At 39.2% G+C, this 19,500-nt stretch overlaps 1 protein-coding gene and 1 pseudogene across 2 annotated transcripts in view; one reads left to right on the top strand and one right to left on the bottom strand.

The window, feature by feature from the left end:
• Positions 1-19,071, bottom strand: part of LOC111145077 (receptor accessory protein 3) — a 95,192-nt gene extending 76,121 nt beyond the window's left edge. For both annotated transcript variants that reach the window (XM_022499699.1, XM_022499700.1), the window contains exon 1: positions 18,966-19,071. In XM_022499699.1, coding sequence (XP_022355407.1) covers positions 18,966-18,997 — 32 coding nt within the window. In that variant the 5' untranslated portion in view covers positions 18,998-19,071. The remainder of the gene's footprint in view (positions 1-18,965) is intronic.
• LOC111144722 lies at positions 9,551-9,917 on the top strand (annotated as a pseudogene).
• Positions 19,072-19,500: the final 429 nt, after the last annotated feature.

Genomic DNA, 19,500 nt, shown 5'->3' with positions numbered 1-19,500 from the left:
GATAAATACAGTACAGTACTGTAAATGTATTTTCTTAATTTTTTTCCTCTAGCTTACTTGATTGTAAGAATATAGTATATAACACATAAAACATACAAAATATGTGTTAATTGACTGTTACTGGTGAGGTGTCCAGTCAATAGTAGGCTATTAGTATGTAAATATAGGGGGAGTCAGATGTTACACACTCGTTTCTGACTGTGTGGTAGTTAATGCCCCTAACCCCTGCATTGTTCAAAGTCAACTGTACTAGGAAGGAGTGATGTCACCCACTGTGACTCAAAAGGGTAATGATGTGAGATTGCATTTTACAAAACTCCAAAGTCTGTAAATTAGAAATAATGACATGAAAATATTGATATTTTTACCTTATACACAAAACCTGAAATGTGTCTCCAGAGTCATGATAATTTCACAGTAATTCTAAAGCTGGCTGAAGAAAGGAACTGAAATTGCTTTTCTACTGCTGCCACAGAGCATGCCACTTTAGCTGGCAAAAAGAAGTATCTATCCTTCGTTGAGACCTTGTTATTATGAAATCCTGAAGAACTTACACTTGATGTAAAATGCTACCAGCTGAACTCTAAATAAACCAAGCACACACACAGTGCTGTCCCCAGGATAACTGGAGTTTCTTAACCTTAAAAAAATACTTTTCTGTATAATAAATGTTAGTGTGAAGGTCATTAATTTCTGTTAAATTACATTGGTAGGTGGTTGTACTTCTCTACCTAACACATATTGCTATTTGGATTTGAATGCTACCACTTAAAAGATTTCAGTCTTGGTTGGTATTAAAATTTGAAGTAAAGGCATTTATTTTTCTGAGGGAAACTATATTAAAACTAGTCTTTGATTTAAAGAATAGGTTATAGGGACACTGGGGTGGTTCAGTCAGTTAAGCATCTTCTTGGGCTCACGTCATAACCCCAGGGTCCTGGGATTGTCCAGCATCAGGCTCCCTGTTCAGCAGGGAGTCTGCTTCTTCCTCTACCCGCTGCTCCCCTGCTTGCGCTCGCATGCGAGCACTCACTCTCTCTCTCTCTGACAAGAAATAAATAAAATCTTAAAAAAATTAAAAAATAAAGAACAGGTTATATACTTTAGGTTATGTATTTTAAAGAGCAACATGCTTTAAGAATGTTTTTTAACTGCTTCCCCTCTCTCTCTGCCTGCCTGCTTGTGCTCTCTCTCTCTCTACCAAATAAATAAATAAATAATTTAAAAAAAAGAATGTTTTTTAAATAGAATGTTTCCAAAAAAATGATTCATAGTTTTAATAGAAACATCACCAAAAAGAACAAGGAAATCTAAAACTCAGATTTACTCCTCAGAAATGATCAATAATAACATTTGATGATCCAAACATTGTTAAGTGGAAAAAGAAGATTGATTAAAAAAAGTAAATAAGATGGGATCTTAATATACATATCATTTAAAATAACCCAATATTACTTAATTTAACAGATGATAAAACTGAAGGAATAAATAAAATTTAATTTAAACAGCAGAAATGTCAGAACCTCAAGTAATCCTCTGAGTTTAAGAAAAGGATTAGAATGCCTGGTGTTTCAACTCTACACATCATCTGTCCTTCTCCTGAGGATGATGAAATTTGCCTTGAGCTTCCTCCCATCTTCCCCCGGCCTCCAGATTTTCATTACCTGTTATATTTTTAGCCAATTACAACACATTCTGATCTACAATATTAATACTATGGGCACTTTCAAAGGCATGGAATGATTTTGATTAATTTTAAAAATAAATATAAATCCCCACACCGACAAATTTTAAAGTGATCTTTTTAAGGCAGTCTAAATTGTGTACTGCTGCAAACGTGCTATTTAGCCAATCTGACAAATGTGGTATTTTGCTGTTGGCTAGACTTTGTCTCACATGCTAGCTGGGAATATGCAATGCGTTTCCAAGGTGAATTTCATGAGGCACTACTATAGAGAATGCTGTAATAAAATCCAGACATTCCATCCACTACATTCCTTTCCTCTAATACTTCTGTAATTCAATCTAAAAAGATCAAGCAAGTGTGTCTGGGAAGATCACTGCTTTAGACACCACTAATGTTCCTTATCACTAAGCTTCAGATGTTTTCTGGGTACTCAAATGTCCTGACATCACTGAAAACCAAACTAAGGATATTTTGCAAGTTTTTTCTCCTTGTTTTAAATGGTAACAATTTAGCAACTCAGTTCTGTCATGGTTTCCTGACACTACTATTTCTTAAAATCCTCAGTACGTTTTCTCTTTCATAACCTCTAGTGCAAAGATTTTCAAACCTGGATGTACATTCTGATCACCTGAGGAGCTTTTAAAACTAAAAACGTCCAGGCCTTGTTCCAGATCAATTAAGTCAGAATCTTTGAGGATGAAGTCTGGGAAAGTTGTTTTAAAAAGCTTTTACATACCATACAGTGCCTTGTGAGTTCTTATTCTAAATGAAGAATCCAAGGCTTCTCTATGGAAACAGATACTCTTAATTAAACCCATGTTCAGAAAGAGTGAAAATAATTTTACTAAAATTTTTAAAAGGTGAAAGTCATCACTCTATCAACCATATTTATCATAAATAGCTCCATTTTCAACATTTATAAAGCAAAAGAACTGCTTTTCTGGTTCCAAAGCCGTAATTTTAAAGTATCCCATCATACAAAACTTCTTTTTTAAAGGGTAAATAAGGTTAGGAAATCTTGTCTGTTTATCAGGAAGTTTTAGGATTCGTTTGAGGGACTAAATGTTAGCAAAACCTAAGACTGACTGACAAAACCTTAAAACAAGAATCCGGCAAAGAGTAAAAGAAATAAATGGTCACTGATTTCAGAGCTCATTTACTCGCTAACTTCTTTTTCTTGTTTGCTTTTTAGTTTATTCCAGCTTTCAAATTTTTTATTGTTTATATTAGGAGTTCATTTTATTTCATGAATTTCTAATCATGTTTCATAAGAAATGTTCCATAACAACCCACTTCATCTATCCCCCAGTATATGGTATATGCTTGGGCTTTCGGCAGTATTCCTGCACTTGTTACAGAAGCTATTGATTCCTTTTCTGATTTCCTCCTTTTTAAACCATTCTCACAAAATCCTCCAGTATTCCTCACTCAAATTGGCCAAAAGTCCTCACATTAAAAAAAAAAAAAAAGTGTTATTCAAACTAAGTTGGCCACCCTGTTGGTATTTCTGGGAGACTGCTACAGTAGTAAAGAACCATGGAAAACTTATAAAGTTAAAGCTAGTAAATTTACTTACTTTGCATTTCCAAACTAGAAATCTCTGCAGACAAATCTGCAAATCTACTAGCTAATTATCTCCCAATCACGTTCCTGAGATGCTGCAAGGTTCTGAACGCCCCCCTCCACTAACCAAGAGAGCACATGGAATGACAAGGGAGCGAGGGGACAGCCTAACAGGCCAAATAATTCCTGGCCATCAGTGGGTGACAGATGTCTCAGCCAGATCACCCCCACAGCGATGCTGACCACATGGAAAATACAAAGCTCTCCATGATTTTCCATTTTCCTCCTTTTCTATAAATGAGGCTCAGCATGTGTAAGAAATCAGAGTTGCATGTTGGTATAAAATGTTACTATTAGACATTATTTCCCAACGATACGTTCAGACCCATTCCAGATTCTAGGCCTAATCTCACTCACCTCCTTTGTAATAGTAGGGAATGGCTCTGAAACACAACCTGAAAGTTAAATTCTTCTTATGGAGCCATTAGGGAGTTTCAAGTAATGTAATATTTCCAACCAACTAAGCTCTCCAAATGGACAAACAACATCGTTAGGAATACAAAGCAGACCATAGAGTTAAGACTATTATTCTATGTTTCAACATTAACACTGTTTTAGATCTGTTTTAGTCTGGAAGTAGCTATAGTGAAGGCACATGAATTTATACATTTTTTAGACATTGAGTTGCTTTTTATAGCAATATCCCACATATCAAATGGATAGACAAGAAAATTACTGTCATCTGAAAATAAGTGGGGGGGGGAAGAAAGCTCTTAAGTGTTTATGCACCTACTTCTAGAACCTCAAAAATCCTTTGGATATGTAAGAAATTGGACGTTCTTCATTGGACTCATACCAGCTTTGAGAAAAAGAAGGGACTAGAGACAGCCTGCCTGGTGATCTCATAGGGGTTCTGGCCTTCTGTTCACAAACACTTCACGACAGGTGCAGCCCCTTCCCTCCCTCCATCTGGGGCCTGGCTAAGCACTAAAACTGGCCTCTACACCAGCAAGAAGCATATGGACTGGGACAGGGGCTGCATCTCCTTTCTGATGGTATCTGCTCCCTGTTGTCTAAGCTTGTCCCTTTAAATACTGTATCTTTGTCCTGTCTTACTGTGTCAAGCACTTCTTCTTCTTTTTTTTTTTTAAAGATTTATTTATTTATTTATTTTAGAGAGAGTGCAGGTGGAGGGACAGGCCGAGGGAGAGACAGAATCCTCAAGCAGACTCTCCACTAAGCAGAGAGCCCAACCTGGGTCTCCATCTGAGGACCCGGAGATCAAGACCTGAGCTGAAATCAAGAGCTGGCCACTTAGCCGACAGAGCCATCCAGGCACCCCACCCCATGCATTTCTTAAATGTAACAGCTGATGTGAAGAAAATATGACACACACTTCTAAGCCATGAAGCACAACAAAGTGAAACAGTCATCCAAAATCAAGATAGAATACCACCATTACCGTTGCTTCTGAGCTTTTTCCTTTGCTAGGGTATTTCCTTAGAGGTGACCCCGATCCTAAAATTTGCATTTATCATTTTCTTTTCTTTTTGGAAGAACAGATTGCTATTAATATATATATCTCATATAGTGTTCAGTCTTACCTTTGTTGGGGTCTTTAAAATGGTAACCTATTACATGTAATCCCATCTGGCTTTTCTTAAAAACAAAACAAAAAACAAAACTCACTATAATTTCCCTAACAGACATCCATGTTGATACTTGTAAGTGGTATCTCATTCAGCTTTACTGCTGTGTAATATTCCATTATGTAAATATACCAACAATCATTTATCCAGTCTCCTCTCCGTGTAAACTAGCATTCTTGGTAGATTCTCGCTTTAAGAACCTTCCTATGAATATCCTTGTAAACTTCTCCTGCTGCAGGTATCAAGGTCTACCAGGTAGTGGAACTGCTGGGTTGCAAGGTATGTGAATGATGAACACTGTAAGTTTCCAGAGCTGTTACATCTTCCTCTCTTGCCATTCCCAAAAAATGTTGTTCTGCCCATCCTTGCCAACACTTGGCATTTTCAGACTTCTTAATTTTTGCAATGTAGAATGTGTGAAATGGAATTTCAATGTGGTCTTAATTTACATTTTCTTGAAAACTAATGAGTTTTGTGATTCTTTTTATATGTCTAGTTGCCATTGGTTTCATCTTCTAGGAGATGCCTTTTACTTTTGCCCCATTTTTTTTTTTAGATTGTTAATTTTCTTATTGATTTTAAGGAATTCTTTACATTTTCTATTATACTTTGTCATTTATGTTACAAAACTCTCTGCATTCTTCCCCCTCACTGGGCCAAAATTCTAGTGCTGGCTTCCATTATACCTTCCTGTCCAGCCCCCAACTACTGAGGAATTGAGAAAACGGCAATATGGGTTTCCAAATAGAGTTTTAAAACACATATCCTAAAAACAGATATTTAAAATAATTGGGTATTTTTTTCTCAGAGATTAGCAAAGATAAAATTGTCAGGGATGGCATAGGTGGTAGAAATACACACGCAACTACCACTGTTGAGAACGTAAAGTGAATCTTGATCTTGATAAGGGTGGTGAGACATGAGTATACACATTTGACAAAGCTCACTGAAATTATTGCATGCAAATTCTGTCACACAGCTTGGTGGTGTGGCATACTGGCTCAGGTCTGGGTCTAGAGCTAGACGCCACTTAGTTCTGTCACTTAGTAAGTTATTTCACTTCTCTAAAGCCTTGGGCTTCTCAATGGCAAAAAGGGGATAACAGCAGTATCTGTAATATTAGGGTCGTTGTGAAATATAAATGAAATTGTGTGAAAGTGCTTAGAATAATGCCTGATGCAGGAGTGTCAGATGTATGTTAATCATTTACAGTTTGTTGCAGGGTATGGAAAGTTCTTCTCTACCAAATCATAACTGTAATGACATCTCCTGTATTTTCTTCTAAAAGTTTAAATATTTTAGCTTTCACATATAGGCAGGTAGTCCACTTATAATTTATTTTTGAGTTTGCTGTGAAAAAAGGATGTAATTTCATTCTTTTTTCTGAGAGATAACCAAGTTGTCACAACCCTATTAAGTTACCCATCCTTTCCCACCAATTTTGAGTTCTACTCGGTCACATCAGATTTCCACACGTGCTGGCTTAGTTTCTGGATTCAGTGATTATGTTCCAGTGATTATGTTCCCTCAAGTTTATCATCAATCACTGCACCAATTCTACACTGTCTCAATTCCTACAACATAATAATCAGTCTTGATATATAATAGGACAAGTCTTTCTTCCTTGTTCTTTTTAACTGTCTTACTGATTGCTAGGTTTTTACTCTCTCCTGTGAACCTTAGGTCATTAGGTTCCATGAAAACAAAAACAATAAAAATCCTGGTGGAATCCCACTGAATTTATAGATTTAGTTGCGAAGACCTGATAATCATTAGCTAATACTGATTCATCAACATGGGCTATCCATTTAGATCTTCTTTTAATGTTCATGTTTTACAACTTTCTTTAGTCCCCAGTGTTCCAGACTCTTTTTTTTAACAGGAGAATGCAATCTGTGTACATTTACTGTCATTACTGACATATTTGAACCCATTTTCCGCATCTTTTTTTCCCCTGTCCACATGTCTTCCCTCCTCTGTCCCCTTTATTTTGGCCTTCTATATCTCAAATAGCCTCCGTTTCACCCCGCCCCCTCCCCCCCCCCCCCCCCCCCCACTGGTTTGGAAACTATAGATAAATAACTTTTTTTTTTTTTTTAAAGATTTTATTTATTTATTTGAGAGAGAATGAGTGAGAGAGAGCATGAGAGAGGAGAAGGTCAGAGGGAGAAGCAGACTCTCCAAGGAGCTGGGAGCGCGATGCGGGACTCGATCCTGGAAGTCCGGGATCATGACCTGAGCCGAAGGCAGTCGCTCAACCAACTGAGCCACCCAGGCGCCCTAGATAAATAACCTTTTAAATTGTTGTATCTCTGTATGTGACTAAGGCCTTACCGTTGTCTCCTTGCCTTTCCCCAGAGTGAAAGGAAAAAGAAGAACTAGAAAAAAAGGTGAGAAAAACATAAAGGGGAGGACAAGAGACAGTGAAGGCTCACTTTGTACTGGGGAGTGGAAATGAACACTTGAAGGAACAGGGCTGCACGCTTTCCTTCCTCCTTCATATTTCTTAGCCATTTGAGGTAACCAAGGTCTGTTTTTATCGTAACTATTACTGTTAAAATGGCTTACTACTTTCGTTTTTCTAATTAGTTTTTTGGGGAGCTATTTTAGTTAAAGCACTACAAGAACTTGTCACTAGCAAAAATTTAAGGTAATGCAGAAGACAGTACATTTTATTTCTTAAACTTAGGAACCATTTGAAACAAAGCAGTATTTGCACCTTTAACCACATAAAATAATACAAGATTTAGGACTTAAAAATTCCTAAAAAGTATTTAATCGTGATAAGAAAGCATAAACTGTGTGTGTATGGGGGCGGGGGAGTTTATCTCCAATTTGTATTTCTTTCATTTACTTGGCAAGGAAAAGACCAGATATCTTTTCAGAATATTTTTACACAAAGCTTTCAGGCCACTTTTCTCATAGAATTTTATTATTTATTATATATATTTTATTATTATAAGGCATTAATGTCTTAATGTTTTCAGGTTAAGATTTACACCCTTCTAAGGCCCTTTTATATGGATTTAGGGTTGTATCTTTAAAGGGTACTTTCCCCTATTCATTAAACACCTTAAAACTACCATCATTTCTATTTGCAAGATTAATTTAGGTATATAAAGTGAAAATTGAAAGGATTTATATTTCTGAAAACCAGAATAAAAACTAAGGTTGATGAAAATTAATGATTTTAAAAAACCCAAATAAACAAATACTGAACAAACAACAATTAGGAGGTTTGTTCACCAATACTGAGATTAGTTGGTGTCCCCAAAAGAAAACAAAAATCACAGGCACAAAGGAGCAAAGAACTGATCATGGCAATTATGACCCTCAGTAGACAACTATCACAAGTTCTCTTCTGTTCTCATATCTGCACTTTGTTTAAATCCACACTCAAGAATGCCTACTGCCTACTGCTTCTGTGGGCCTCTGGAAGTTTTAAACACAGAAAAGAAGGCAGTTTATCCACTCTACTGTTCTGCTGAAAGTGTATTTTAAATTTTGGGAATCCTAAAGATCGGTGATTGAAGTTTGATGATGTAAAAGTATCACATTAGCGGAATCTTTAGCATATAATTTATTCAGTGCTGTATACATTCATGCTGTTTTTTAATGCCAAAGAATGCCACTTATTAATCATCACTGATACTGATGTAATACAAGGGTAGTGTATTCATTTACTTAAATAACCAAGTAGTTTCTTTAACCTTAGATTTTATTTAACTGTTCTGAATATAGTTGACACACGATGTTACATTAGTTTCAGGTGTACAAGATGGTGGTTCAATTTCTCTGTAGCTTATGCTATGCTCACCCCAAGTGTCGCCACCATCTGTCACCATGCAACCCTATTACAATACCATTGACTGTATTTTCCAAGCTGGGCCTTTTATTCCTATGACTTATTCACTCCATAACTGGAAGCCTGTCTCCCATTCCCCTTCATAGATTTTGCCCATCACCCCACCTCCCTTCCTTCTGTCAACCATCAGTTTATTCTTTGTAAATATCTAAGCAGTTTTATTAAATACAAAACAGTTCACAGCTTCTCACAGAAAAGTAATTTATCTATGGCTCTCCATAGGAAACATACAAGTAATATAGACAAGATCTTCATCGAGGGTTCTACTCTCCCTTTCCTGCCCCTAGTGACAGAGAACACACTGCTCTCATGAGACTGTTAGTGTCAGTGGTGAGCAACTCTGGGTATTAGAAAGCTTTCCCTTATGCACAAAAATAAAACTGTCTTTCCTATAACATCCACCCATTGCCCTCACCTTATATTCACAATAAGGGAAAAATCACTACTTACTGTCTCCACCATGCGACAACTCTTAAATTAAGACAGTTATTTTGTGAGACATTAATTTTTCTCCTTTCCTAATCTAATCCTTAGAACCTCCTTGGCATTTTAGTTTTTCTCAGGATATGTAAAAGAGATTGTTATAAACCGAACCATGCCTCTCCAAAAAACCTCTGAGGAGTCCTAATCCCCACTATCTCAGAATGTAACCTGATTTGATAATTACATTAAATGAGGTAATTAGCGTGGTGGGTCCTCACCCAAAGAGACTTCCGTTCCTTATTAAAAGGAGAAATTTAGGGCGGCTGCTCTTGGTTGGGGCCGTCTTGTACCTAAGGCAGGAAGATGGTGGCTGCAAAGAAGACAAAAAAGTTGCTGGAATCGATCAACTCTACGCTCCAGCTCATTATGAAAAGTGGAAAATAAGTGCTGGGGTACAAGCAGACTCTGAAAATGATCAGACATGGCAAAGTGAAGCTGGTCATCCTTGCCAACAACTGCCCGGCCTTGAGGAAATCTGAAATAGAATACTATGCCATGTTGGCCAAAACTGGTGTCCATCACTACAGTGGCAATAATATTGAATTGGGCACAGCATGTGGGAAATACTACAGAGTGCACGCTGGCTATCATTGAACCAGGTGATTCTGATATCATTAGAAGCATGCCAGGACAGACTGGTGAAAGTAAGTCACGCAGAATTTTTCTTTAATAAAACTGGCCACAGCTTGCTTTAAAAAAAATAAAAATATAAATAAAAGGAGAAATTTAGACACAGAGACCTTCACAAAAATGAAGGCAGAGATAGGGGTGATGATCTATCAGTCATGGAATGACAAAGACTGCCAGCAAACCACCAGAGGCTGAGAGAGTCTTGGAACAGATTCTCCCTCACAGCCCTCAAAAGGAACCAAGGAACCTACCGATACCCTCTCCTTGACTTTTAGCTTCCAGAAGTGTGAGACAATAGGTTTCTGTTAGTTAGGCTGCCCAGTTTCTGGTATTTTGTTATAACAACCCCAGCAACCTAATACATTTCTCAGAAATGGGACATGATAAAAGGTTAAGGAAATTTTCCACAGCAGAATGCTTGGTTTTGTTTATGGGTGAGAATAATTCTTTCCTAAAATAGACTTACCATTGCTTGGAAACATAAATGCTCTCAGCAATAATATGTTTGAATACTTCCTGAAATTATGTTTTGAACTATTGGTTAGTACAAACCTATTACATTTAGTTTTTTCCCTATGACTTTTGCTTTCATGATTTCCTCAGTACCTCTGCTTTTGCACAACTGATGAAACTGTTAATGGTAGAAGAGCAAATATTCTGGTAACCCTTGGCTCTGTGTTCAAATCCTAATATCCGAACAACTTACTGGACCAAGAAAACTATAACCTATAAACTACACTTTATTTACAAATTTAGAAAGTAGGGAATATGAGAGTTGATGAGCAGAATATATGATTATATAAATTATTTTCAAAGTACACTGTATCAGCAATTTTCATCAATTTTGCAAACTTCTCTGTAAATACTGAAATAGAATTAATTTTGAAATACTAAAAAAATTAAGATCAGCAACAATATTTCATATAGAAAATTCTTAAAAGATATCCTGAGATGCTTATGAATTCCCAAATATCATTTTATAGCCTGTAATTTTTTCCCACAAAGTACACTGGAGCAGTCAACAAAACCATTTCAAATGGAAATGCTGAGCAGACTGTGCCTTGTAAGGGATCACTTCAGTTGAACTTTCTGTAATGATGGAAATGTTTTACTTTTGTGCTGTCTAACAGATAGTTACTAAGCTTGAATGCCTATGGAGCACTTGAAATGTAGCTAGTATGACTGAGGAACTTAATGTTTAGCTATCTAAATAGCCACAAGGGTCTAGTGGCACCCTACTTTTTTTTGTTTTGAAGATTTTATTTATTTATTTAACAGAAAGATCGCAAGTAGGCAGAGCAACAAGCTGAGGAGAGGGGGAAGCAGGCTCCCTGCTGAGCAGAGAGCCCCATGTGGAGCTCAATCCCAGGACCCTGAGATCATGACCTGAGCTGAAGGCAGAGGCTTAACCCATGGAGCCACCCAGGCGCCCTGGTACCGCATTTTAAAAAAGATTTTATTTTTATTTTATTCATTTGAGAGAGAAAGAAAGAGAGACAGAGAGGACAAGCATGGGGAGGGGCAAAGGGAGAGGGGAAGCCGACTCCCCGCTGAGCAGGGAGCTCCAAGAGGCCTGGGGCTCCATCCCAGGACCCTGAGACCAGTGACCTGAGAGAGAGGCTTAACCAACTGAGCCAGCCACCCAGGTGCCTGTTGCACAGCTTCTAGTTCATTCCCTCCCATACATACTTTTATTCTCTTTTCATTTAAGAGTAATTCTCAGCCAGTGGCAATTCTGCCCACTAGGTAACATATGGCAATATCTGGAGACATTTTTGGCTGTCATAACTGGGAGGTACCAAAGGCATCTAGTGGGGGAGAGGCCAGGGATGCTGTTAAACATCCTGCAGTGAACAGGACAGGCATCCCCAAGAAAGGATTATCCAGTCCAAAATGTCAAAAGTGCTAGATTAAGAAACCTAGCCATATTTAAAAGATCTTCAAATGAAATTAAAAATACTTTGCATATCATTATGAATGGCCATATAATATTCTAACATTAGCTAATCTGTTCCATTTTTTTTTTAAAGATTTTATTTATTTATTTGACAGAGAGAGAGATCATAAGTAGGCAGAGAGGCAGGCAGAGAGAGAGAGGGAGAAGCAGGTTCCCTGCTGAGCAGAGAGCCTGATGTGGGGCTCGATCCCAGGACCCTGGGACCATGACCTGAGCTGAAGGCAGAGGCTTAACCCTCTCAGCCACCCAGGTGCCCCTAGCTAGTCTGTTCTTAAAATCTTTTGCCAATGTTCAATATTTCCATCCCAACTGCTGTTTTCTCTGTTCACAATCTCTTAGCAAGTACACTATTTCACCTGATTTTCAGTTGTAGTGGCCGCTGTAAATTTCATATGACTGAAGCTGATAACTTTACTTCAGTAATAGGGATAAAAGTATGCATAAACTCTTAACCGTTTTGTAAACATGAAGACTTTTTTTTAAAAGATTTTATTTATTTATTTGACAGACAGAGATCACAAGTAGGCAGAGAGGCAGGCAGAGAGAGGAGGAAGCAGGCTCCCCGCTGAGCAGAGAGCCCGATGTGGGGCTCAATCCCAGGACCCTGGGATCATGACCTGAGCCGAAAGCAGAGGCTTTAACCCACTGAGCCACCCAGGTGCCCCATAAACATGAAGACATTTGTAACACAATAACTTTTACTTATAACCTTTTATTTAACTTTATAAATACGCAAAAGGGCTAATTTAGCGCAAAGGCATAATCGATGATATGTTCGTGTTCATGTTCTGCTTAACAGAGACTCAGCGGTAGTCTTTTTCCACTTGACAAAACAGTAACATATTTAAGACATTTATTCATTTATTTTTAAAAGATTTTATTTATTTGATAGGGAGGGACACAGAGAGAGAGGGAGCACAAGCAGGAGGAGTGGGAGAGGAAGAAGCAGGCTTCCCTCTGAGCAGGGAGCTCGATGCGGGCTCAATCCCCTGATCCTGGAATCATGACCTGAGCAGACACTTAACTACTGAGCCACCCTGATGCCCCTATTTAAGATATTTAAATTACCTATTTATGCCATTATTATTATAAGATACTCTTTATTCGAACATTATAATCTATACCAAAAGAGGAGAATATAAAAATCTCCATCCTTAAAGGGTTCAAAAATGCAGTGGAAGAATAAATAGTTAATATACCCACGGTCACAAAAAATGAACAAAAGCAAATTGTTTCTGAGATGAAGGCTAATAAAGGAATCTTGTTGGAAGTTCAGGCCTCTGCAATGAAAACAAGACCCAATAGTTTAGGATGTGTTTTCTGTCTTAACGAAGGGAGACAGAAAAGATGATCTCTTAAAGGGCATTCATGACAAATTATATTTTTAAGCTTTCAATGTGCTAAATTTCCTTGAAAATCTTGCTCCTATTTACCTTATTTCTCATGGCCTAAGTGTAGTTTCTGTAAGTATCCTATTCTTAGACACAAATCCTAAACACTTCAGTTATTCACATGATAAATCTCACCAAAACTGGAAAATAAAATCTACTTTAACCTAACTAAAAGATGATAAATTTAGCCATCACTGAGATTTTACAACCACTTAAAAGTATGTAAAGCTCATATCATGGGAGAAAAATATCACTTATAAATTGTGACTGTCCTCACACTTCCACAAGGATTTAAAAATTACTCAAGATGTTTTCTATTAATCCTACATGATCTCAACACACAAAGGGGAGAAGCAGGATGCTATTACAATAATACTTTTAAGAGATGATGCTGGCTTGGACTAGAGTAACATAAGTAAAGGTGATGTAAACTGGGGGGATCCTGTGTATATTTTGAAGGTAGAGCCAACAAGATTTGCTGTAGGATTCAATGCAGGCAATGAGAGAAAAACCAGTATCAAGGATAATCCCAAGGTTTTTGGCCTGACCTACTGGAAGGACTAAGCTGTCATTAACTAAACTGGTGCAGGCTGCCAGGGGAGCCAGACTGGGAAGGAAATGCAGAAGCTCAGTTTTGGGTATCTTAAGTTTGAGATGACTTTCAGATGTTTCCAACTGAAGTAGGCACCTGAAAATACGTATGATCATGAGTTCAGCACAGAGGTCTGGGTTGGAGATGTGAATTATGAGAGTGCTCATAGGGAAGAGAAAAAAAATCTAGGAACTGAACTCCTGCGCCTGCCAACTTTAAGAAGTTAGGGCATGTGGAGGAATGTGGCAAGGGAGACAGAGTAGGGAGGGCCAGTGAGTTAGGAAGAGTATGAAAACAAGGTTTCTTGGAAACAGGTAAAGAAAGCACTTCAAGGACACAGTGAGCAACTGTACCAAAAGCTCCTGATAAGTTAGATGAGGACCCAACAACTTGGTCATATGGAGGTCACCTCTTGACCTAGAGAATGGCAATTCAGTGGAGTGGTTGGTGGTAAAGCCTACATGATGTGGGTTCGAGAGTGACTCAAAGGAGAGGAAGTGGAGAAAGTGTATATTGATTGTTCTTTTGAGGAGTTTTTGCTTTAAAAGGCATGGGAGAGAGAAATGGGATAGTAAGATGAAAAGTCAGCTGAAAGAATTTTTTTGTTAAATGGGAGAAATGATAGCATGTTTGCTGACAAAAGATCCAGGAGAGTGAGAAAACATGCTGGAAAGAAGGGAGAAAACTGCCGGAGTATGGTTTTTAAGGTATTTAGACTTTAAAGATACCCATATTAAATATAATCGAAGAGGATCAACTTACTTCTGCCAGATAATAAAATTATGCCAAAACCAAATAAAAGTGTTATTAATGTAAAAAGGGAAATACAGACATATGGAATTAAAAAGGTGTCCAAATTAATCTAATTCTATATGAGAAAGTAGTACTTACCAAATGTCTAGAGTAATTAGTATTCTATATTTAGAAGAAAAAGAAATCACAACGTAAAAAATGAAGTTGAACTGTGTTAAGACTATAAATCCTCTTTACAACTAAAAAATAAAATACCTAAAGAAAAGTGTAGATTGAGAAAATTTAAATCAAATATGATTTAAGGTTAATTAAATAAGGAGCTCAGGCAAACAAGTAATTATCAAGTAACCAAGAAATAAAAGGGTAAAGTACATACAGAATATTTGTACAACAGGAGATACAAGAAATATCAGGACAAATATTAAAGCTTGCTAACAGTAAAATTCAAAAGAAAACAATTAGATCTGTCATATTTACTAAGAAAATATGAAAAAATTAAAACACCCAAATCTGGCTACACTGTAAGAAAGACAGTAATCAGACATTGTTGGTGGCAATGTAAAATATTAACATCCTTTTGGACAGCAATTTGGTAATTCATATCAATAGTCATAAAAATATTCATAGCCTTTGACTCAAATACTTCTCTTGGATATTCAGCCTAAGAAAATACTTAAAGAAAAAAGTATATGTAAATGATGTTCACTGTACATTATAATTAACTTTAGTTATGATAATGAAATATTAAATACGATCTAAAAGGAAAGTTTAAAAAATGAATGGTTATGAAAATCATGAATTTTGGCCTGATTACACAAGAGATAAAATATGATTTCAGAGAACACAGAAGATGCTTACAATATAGTAAGAATAATATAAAACTTTTTTTTTTAACTATACTCTAATTACAACTATGTCACCTACAATGAGAAAAAGAAAAATGTAAATTGAAAACAGTTAAACATTCAGTATGTCGGGACTATAGGGGAATATGTTCTCCCTTGTTCTGATAACAACTACTAATACTGAATATTTACCATGTGTCCAATGCTGGACTATAAACATTATGTATATGGACACATTTAATCCTATGGGGTAGGTTGTAGCCAGTAAATGGCATAGCTGATATCTGAATTCAGGCAGTCTTTCATCCTGATCTTAACCATATGATATATACCCAAGTAAGGAAAGTTCTAAAAGTGGGATTTCTCTCATCCTGTAAGAGTCATGTTTCAAAAGGTAAGGTATAGGTAATCACAAATGAACAAAATATCACTTGGTAATCTCAGACTACTGTCCCTTAATGATTGCTAACTAACTTTTCAATCTTGCCTGCAAAGTTAAAAATGACTTTAAACAGAATGGAAAAACAAAACAAAATAAAACTATTTCATACCAATACAGAATGCTAGACCTGTACAAGAGAGTTCAGATTACTAGATCCCTTTACCTCTACAGAGAAAGAAACTGAGGACCCTAATCAGTGAGGGGCTGACTCAAGGTTATTCAGGTGGTTACTATAACTAAAGCTAGTTCTAAATTCCAGGTTTCCTGATGACAATCCAATAATATTTCTTCCTATACTATCTTATTCCCCTCCCCCATAAGAAATATCTGTATTATATTTTTTAAGTGCAGAATAAATGTCAGGCAACACATCTGGTGTTTTACATCACCTTACAATAGTTTTAATACAGCAGTTTTAATAGTAGTTTAATATTATAACCTCTTTAAGAAGGCAGTGAAGCGCAGATGAGTTTAGCACATCTCCCAGCAGCACGCAGCTATTAAGTGGCATCCAGATCTGATTCCAAAGCCAGTGTTCTTCCTCCGATATCTACTACAAGGTCTGGGGAGAAAGTGCTCATGCACACAGGGAGCTCTGGTTATGGAAGTTCCTTGTGTTCCCTGCGCATGCCACCAAAGGTTCACTTTGAGAGAACTGTCTGATCTTTCTTTGGGCTTAGGACTCAGCTGGCTGTACCAGTGGGTTAAAAAGAATGTAAATAAATTCTATCTCCTGGCATGAAAAAAAGTTTCCAAGTGTGTGTCCCTTTGGTACAATCAAGGGAGTAGAAAACATTTAGTGCTTAGAGACTGAAAAATTGAGGAGCACAGGGGCAAAAGATAATGATGCTTATTATTCTTTACAGTTGTGCTTTCTAGTCTGCTAATGGTTCAATGGCTCATGAAATACAATTCTATAATTTTTCTCCCTTACACTTTGGTTTCTTTTCTTTTGCCTCACACTTCAAATTCCATAGATTCTAGCACTGTAGGCTTTAATCTCCTCTCTCCAGTTGTCTTCTGTGTTTTCTCATTTACAACCATCTCACTCAGCAAGGGAGACAATCTTCCAACGCAAAGCCACCACTGCCTAACAAAATTTATCACTTTTTCCTTAAATTCCTTGAAAACAGGCCCTATTCTACCTTTCCAGCTCGCTCGCTCTCCCCAGTCCCTCAAGTTCCCTGTAACTTATCTGGGCTTACCCTCCTCTGTGTTTTGGCTCACAATGATCTCTTTATCTGGAATCCTTTACTCTTTCATCTTTGGCTGTCTAAATTCAGATGGTCCTCTAAGGACCATCTCAAATATAATCTCCCTTGGTTTTTTTTTTTTTTTTTTTTTGATTCTCCAACCAGATTTAATTCCCTCCTTATCTAACCCCTATAGCAGTGGGTGTAACTCTTACAGGACTTGACATTGTCATCTGTACTATTGGTATGAGTGTATCTGAACTGTCAGTTTCATTAAGATCAACACTGTTACTAAGTTTTGTGTTATAGGTAGCACCTAGAAAAGACTTTCATATTCATAGTCAATGATCAAAAACAAAAATTTGAGTTGAGTAATGCAAACTGCATCAAAGTACTTCATGATTTTCTGTTAAAAAAAGAAAATTGGTCAAAGGAAACCAGAGTTAAGAAAAAAAAAAAACAGTACAGCTACTTCAATTACTAGGTGCAGACACACACTTGATATACAATATCTAGGTGAGAACCACACCTATTATACACCTGCTAGGTCAAGGAAGGTATACCTGTATTATGTAAATGACACTCAAAGGCTTAAAAAGGCTAAAAAAAAGATCTGAAGACATATGTAGTATGTTTTTATTTCCCGATTTTTAGTTCTGTACACATGAACGCAGGAAGCTCTGAAGCTTTAAATCTAGAAACTGTAGGGAGATAGGACAAACTTCATTAAGGCAATCAAATATAAATTTAGAGGGCTATTGAAAATCAGGTTGAATAGAGCTACTATGTGACTGATTCACTCCCCAAAAACCAAAACTCGCAGAAAATTTAGCTCCCTTTTCCGAGTGAAAAACAAAATATGAAAATCTGGTAATGTTATTTTTTCCACATTCTAAAGCTAATCGGAGAAGCCTGCTGCCTCACAAAAACATTTCATAAAGGTACTGAGGTAATATTACTCCTACAGAGATCATGAATAATGAATCCACGGGATCCTGGCTGTACCTACGTCATTGTTTACTTTGTGATTTTTTTTTTTTGAAACGGAGGGTGGTGAGGTGAGGAGGAAGGGAGAAAATCAGTTCAAATTGTAGTGAAACAAATACTTTTAGTGGAGTTGCGGTTTTTTTTTTTTAATGTACCTGTAGCACTTGTTGATAAGAGCACAGTGAAATTAACCGATAATTTGAATAAAGGCAACAGGCACCTGCAGCCTCTCAAACACTTAAGCAAACATATCCGACAAGATAGGGCCAAATTCTGCGATCTGGGCGAACAAACGGGCGTCACCATTCCAGAGGAGCGTCTTTCTAGGTAAGCTGTAGATCTTGGGGCAACTGGGCTCTCTCCCAGGGATCTGAGCTAGGAGCGGTCTCAGGTTTTTAGACAAATCTCTCCTCCTACCACACGTGACCGAATGGCATTCTGCCGCCTAGAGAGACACCGCACCACACCAACCTCGGGATACAAAGGCTCGACGCCGCAGCCGCCGCGGCATCCTTGGGAGGATCGCCGGGCCTCCCGCGCTCAGCGTCTGCGGAGCCTGCGCAGGGCGCCGCCGCGAGGCGCGCCGCTCCCAGGCCCACAGGGCGGTGCCGCGCAGCGCGGGGAGCGCGCGCCTTCTGCCTAGCGCGCCCGCCCGCCCAGCACCTCGGGAGCAGGGCCGCCGCGCCGCACGCAGCCCGGCCACGCCGCAGCCTCAGCCGCCGCCACCGGGCCTTCGTCCGCCGCAGGGAGCCCCGCACCGACGTGGACCAGGGTGAGGAGGCCGAGGGCCCCCAGCTCCCGGGCAGGCCCGAGGCCGAGCCAACCCACCCCTGCCCGGGCCTGGGCCTTCCCCTCTCTTAGCCCCTGCCCCTCCCTACGCCTTCCCCGGGACTGGTGCGGGCGGCGGGGCGCCGTGAGCTGCACTTACACCACGGCTCTGGAGATCATCCAGGACACCATCTTCCCGGGGGCTTGGACCCCAGCTTGGGGACGGGTGGGCGCCGAGCGTGGCGGACCAGGCCGCCAACGGCAGGCCGCGCGCTCGCCGGCTCCTCGCGCTCCCCGGGGCCGCGCTGGCGCCCTCGGGAGCCGGGCCGGGTGTATGCGCGCAGCGGCTGGAGCTGCTCGGCGGTCGGTCCCCCGCCGGTCCCCGCCCGCGGCCGAGCCGCCGCCGAACCCAGCCGGCCCCGCCCCTGCACTCCGCTGATAGGCGGCGGCGGCGGCGGCGGCGGCGCGTCGGCCGAGGCCGGGTCTGGGCGGTCGGGACCCCGGCCGACGCCGGAAAGTCTCGCGGCCCGGGCCTCTGCGTTCGAACCTCCACCTTTCTTCTCTTTACATCTCTGGGACACCCAGCTGGCGTGGAGGGGAAGAGGGGGTGGCGGGAGGCTGAGACAGGGAACTTGCGGGTAGGGATTGTGATGAGGTGTGTGAAAAAATAGCAGGAACTCTATGTCCGATAGACT

The sequence above is a fragment of the Enhydra lutris genome, unplaced genomic scaffold, assembly GCF_002288905.1.
Source record: "Enhydra lutris kenyoni isolate GAN:26980312 unplaced genomic scaffold, ASM228890v2 scaffoldscaffold12, whole genome shotgun sequence".
NCBI lineage: Eukaryota > Metazoa > Chordata > Mammalia > Carnivora > Mustelidae > Enhydra > Enhydra lutris.
This window is presented reverse-complemented; position numbering and strand designations above follow the sequence as displayed.